At 42.6% G+C, this 5,176-nt stretch overlaps 1 protein-coding gene across 1 annotated transcript; it reads left to right on the forward strand.

Moving 5' to 3' along the window:
• The first annotated feature begins 2,352 nt into the window (after positions 1-2,352).
• On the forward strand, positions 2,353-2,931 carry LOC126232849 (gustatory receptor 23a-like). The gene has a single exon (XM_049942823.1). The coding sequence runs from the start codon at positions 2,353-2,355 to the stop codon at positions 2,929-2,931; it is 579 nt and encodes a 192-aa protein (XP_049798780.1).
• Positions 2,932-5,176: the final 2,245 nt, after the last annotated feature.

A 5,176-nucleotide genomic window follows, 5' to 3' on the forward strand; every position in this document is an offset into this window, starting at 1 on the left:
ACCACAACCACGATAGGCAACAATCCGACCTTTATCAAAGTCGGAAACGTGATGGTACGCAATTCTCCTCCTTACACGAGGCATCACAACACCGTTTGACCAGGCAACGCCGGTCAGCTGCTGTTTGTGTATGAGAAATCGATTGGAAACTTTCCTCATGTCAGCACGTTGTAGGTGTCGCCACCGGCGCCAACCTTATGTGAATGCTCTGAAAAGCTGATCATTTGCATATCACAGCATCTTCTTTCTGTCGACTAAATTTTGGTCTGTAGCACGTCATCTTCGTGGTGTAGCAGTTTTAATGGCAAGTAGTGTAATAATAACTACGATGTCTAACAGCACTATTCGAACAATACAGACCGAAGACATTAACTTTATTATCTTTTCTTCCGAATCTTTCAAGGTCAAATTAAAGCTGCATGAGATAGTTTTATATTTTAAGTCGCTTTCAATTACACAAACGTAACTGGTCCATTTGATCTCAAATTACGTGTTCAGTATATGATTACCGAGGTAGATTAGTTACATTCAGCATAGGAGTTGCAGCAGACTTGCAGACTTGACAGAGCTACTCGTTATCACATCAGAGAGCCTCACTGGTGATTACTCCGAAGCATTTTCCGCCTGTCCGTACGGAGCGCATATTCGTCATACTTCGCCATCTCCGTCCTTATCCATTATAATTACCTAATTGATTAGCTATCTTACGGCAGTGAATTTTTAACAAATAAAATTGCAATTATAAAGAAGCAGATGAGAGAAGACTCCAGCATGGCATGAGTCAAGTTTAATTATCATGCCAGCAAAATGGTCCTTTTGACACAGAATTGAAGAAATGCTTGCTCAGAAATAACCGTCTTCCAAAACTGGCACCGAAGCTTCATAGCTCTGATATTTTCTTTCACGTCGTATGTATCTCCAAGGATTGCTATCCACTGTCTAGCCTCCTTAACAAGTCATGTTTTTTGAACTTCGTACTCTTACATGCGTCAATTTATGTCCACAGCGTCCATTACTGTTCTGTCGTACTGAATATTTGTTACATGCTGGTTGTTTGCTGTTGGCATTCATAAATTATTTGTAAAGCGATTATGACGCCTACAGGAGTGTTAACTGAAGCATGTCTGACAGAGATGGCAGAATGAAAACGGTGGTACCAGAAACGAAAAAAACTAAGTCAATTGATGTAGATGGGGTTCGAATAGAAAAAAGAAAAACCACTGGGAGTTCACCTTAAATGTCGTCGCAAAACACCAAAGCTGTTTAGTATAAGTCTGCAGTTCGCCACTGTCTGTCTCCAATTAATTAGCAACGCTATAGCTGCTGACATGGAGTGGCATGCAAGCGTAAAATTTTTAAGGATTGCCTCGACACAATCGAAACCATTAACGCAATTTATGTGCGACATTTCATTGAGGTAAAGATCGGTATGAGCAATCTACCTTAGTGGTCGCGAACTAAGTTCCTTAATACAGTGTCACGATAAATTGACCGGAAGGCCATCTAGTTATCGCGTCTTCCGCAATACTGAGCGTCTTCAGTGTACTGCATACCAGGTTTCAGTCTGCGTTGCGCCATCAGAGTTGCTACACACTAGTGGGAACAGCGGGAGCAGAAAACTGACTGCCTCACACTGTACTATTGTTTTGCTTTAAAATCGGATATGTGTAAACAAGGTGATTAATACGTTGCATGGTTAGCTGTACATAATATCTACCAAAATCTCTTCACTAACGGCCATATCTCAGTCACACGCGTTTTGTAATGGAGTCTTATAGTTTCAAAACAGCCATAAGACCGTTGTACATGGTGAGCCACATCTGTGGTCTGAATCCCGTAATGAGCTCCAACACGAACAACGTATTTAAACGTGGGCTCAGACGACCTCCCAGTGCAGCTATAACTGCAGTGTGGTTAGCTGTCATCACGGGTGTCGGCTCTTACTGCAGCTACACCGACTCGTGCACATATTTGCTTCCAGGTTTTCTGAGAGCGGCACAGTTTCCGTTAGTAGTCATGACTCTGTTGGTGTGGCTGGAACCCGCATCACTGCTAATCACGTGCCTTATTACGAGGAAGCAGTTTATATGTGAACTTACTGATCTGTTAGACAAGGTGGATATTTTACTTCAACGTCACCGTGGTGAAATTAGTTTTCAAACTTTCAAGAAGACAAGAATAATGTCCATTTTTCTGCTTTCTACCGTTATAATACAATTGCTTTTTGTGGCTACAGCCAATGCCATTGAGCTAACTGGAGGACGGAGAGTAATACTTACCCACTTCCTTTTACCATATTCTCATCTGTGGCAAGTGCAGTTCTTCAGTATAGTGCTAACAGTGCGAGACCAGATGAGTGCCGTCTGTACACAGCTGCTGAGGAGTGTGCGGCCGCCACTGTGCAGGGAGGCGGAGCTGGAGGAGGCGGCGTCCTCCGGAGGGCGGCTGTGGGTGGCAGAGGGTGAACTGCGGCGTCTGCAGCGCGCCAGGCTGTCCCTCCACCGCGTCGCCCGACTCTGCGGACAGCACTTTGGACTCGCGCTGCTGCTGTCTGTGCTCAAGAGCTTGGTTCGTATGGTGCTAATGACCTACTTTCTCGTGCTGCTTCTGAGGTGGTACAAGTTTGTCCAGAAGGAGTCGCTTGTCGTCGTATATGTGACATGTGTGGAGCTGGTGTTTGCGGCAGGCAGCCTTCTCGCCATGTGCTGGGTTTGCTCCTCTGCGTCTGCCCGTGCTGCCACAGCAGGCAGGCTGATGGATTTGATTCTGGCTATACGACCTCGTTCTTCGGCGCCAGGTGTTCTCCAACTGTCAGTGGAGAAGCTCGCTTTTTCTGCTGCCGGCTTCTTCGACATAGATCTGCACTTGTTTGCGGCCGTGATTGGCACTGTCGTAACTTACATTGTGATTCTTGCACAGTTTTTTGTATAATGTTGGGAGAAGCTTGTATGTAGAAGCTCAACGGTAATACAGACGTAAAAATTATATAACTTTTCTCTTTGTAGCAGATACTGTTCAATATCTTAAAAGCACTACTTTTCTTTAGGCATTATGTCACAATGCTATTGACAGGTGAGGCCAATTGAACTGAAATATTTCAGCACTAATATATTCACTCACTCGAAGAAAGAAACTAATTCTCAATCACACATTACAAGTGACAAGTCAAGACACTACACGAATGAGCAATTGTGATACGCCAGCCGGCCGCGGTGGTCTAGCGGTTCTAGGCGCTCAGTCCGGAACCGCGCGACTGCTACGGTCGCAGGTTCGAATCCTGCCTCGGGCATGGATGTGTGTGATGTCCTTAGGTTAGTTAGGTTTAGGTAGTTCTTAGGGGACTGATGACCACAGATGTTAAGTCCCATAGTGCTCAGAACCATTTGAACAATTTGATACGCCAGTTCTGTTGCTTGTAGGCAAAACGTTTCACTTCAACGACAAATCTGCAGTTGATTAGTTTCATCAATAGCAATAGCTTATTAGGATGTGCGAGGTGACTTCTAGTTGGGCCTATGAGATCCACTCTGAGTTCACGCAGTTTACAGTTTACACTACAGGTTCACTGCTATTACGACTGTTCATCTCCATATTACTAGTCTTAAGTCAGATCTCAAATAGTATCTTTTGAATGCTGCTTGAACAGTGATCTTGAATGTGGTTAGTTCAAGGAGTGGCAACTAAAATATTAACCCTAGTCTCAGTATTCTCAGAACTTCTACACAGTGACTTGGAGTGCGAATCATTAATTTTAGCCATACCATTTCAGGTTTTATTGAATCCATACTAATTATGTCATTTCACACGTCCGTTGACAAACAAGAAGTTTGGAACACAGTGACCGGAAACTTGAAATGTTGGATTTAAGTACATCACCGTAAATAGAACCGAGTAACTTAGCTTTACAAGTGCCACAGGTTTCCTATTTTGAACTGCAGAGTTTTAACCCGTTTTCAGGTGTCCTACTGGTTCGTGGCTGTCAGGCTGTGATGTATACTTTTACTCTCTCTTCTTAGGAGCATCTAGTTATGGATGAAATTGGTAGTGTAATCTTACTCTCTCCATCCAAATACCTGGTTATCAAAGAAATATTTATTAAATTATACGTATATCATGTCGGTCACTTTATACGTTTACAGTTCACATTTAGTCTTCTAGGTATTTTTTTCTAAGTGCTTTGTCTAAAAGCTGTAACTGAAAGTTGGACTATGCTTCTATTAGTTTAAGACAATTGATGTTGGCTACACCAGTTCTTCCTTGCCAGTCACATTCTCATTCTACCACTTTGCAGTTATTTAAATAGCTCTCTGCCTTGCTTTAGCGAAGGATGATATTTACTTGATTGTGGCTCATGGTATGCAGAATTGAACTGAAATTTTCATTGCGCTCCCCTGTACAAAAACGTACACACACTGCTACTCTTTATTTGTTTCAGCCATCGGATGCTGGTATGAAGGTCACAGTTACAGTCAGAGGTGAATCGAGTAGAGGGAGAGCAGTTTAAAATAGAGGCTACATTCATGAAACGATGCATTAACTTTGTGGGACTCAGTAACTTGGTCATGATTGTTTGCAGAGGGGATTTTTCATTTTATGCGTCGGTTCAATATTGTCAGATGCGTTCTTCGTTCTTTGGAGCAATAATAATCTTACGTGTAAGATTCATGCTAAGAGAAATGTAACTTCAAATTCGTTTCAGTTTCATATATGGGCAATCACCAATGTAATTTCCAGTGTCATACAGAGAAAACGTAGTCTCGGAAACACGAAAGGGTTGCCTGTTGTGGCGTTCATATCTCTACAGTCAAAAATGTACAAAATCAAGTTCCGCCCTTAGGCGGGCAGATGCGCTAACATATGTGATGCATCAAGTTAATTTTCAGTCTCATGTCGATTAGAGGCTCGACGGAACTATTTACGTGTGTGAGAGAGACAGTATGTGTGCGTGAATAGCCCATGTATTGTAGATGTATATTGCATACTGTGTGTGTGTGCGACTTAGGTGCACTCTTTCTCTGTGCGTATTTACTTTTCATGAGTAGATTCTCTTGTCCTATTTTAGAGAGATGTGGCAGTACTACACACACATGTAAATGTGCTGATGCTAATTGCAGGATGCTTATGTTTGCAGTTGGTATGTAGGCAATAAAATTTGAAAATCATTTGTTAAAATGCT

This window comes from Schistocerca nitens, chromosome 1 (genome assembly GCF_023898315.1).
Source record: "Schistocerca nitens isolate TAMUIC-IGC-003100 chromosome 1, iqSchNite1.1, whole genome shotgun sequence".
In the NCBI taxonomy this organism is placed as follows: Eukaryota; Metazoa; Arthropoda; class Insecta; order Orthoptera; family Acrididae; genus Schistocerca; species Schistocerca nitens.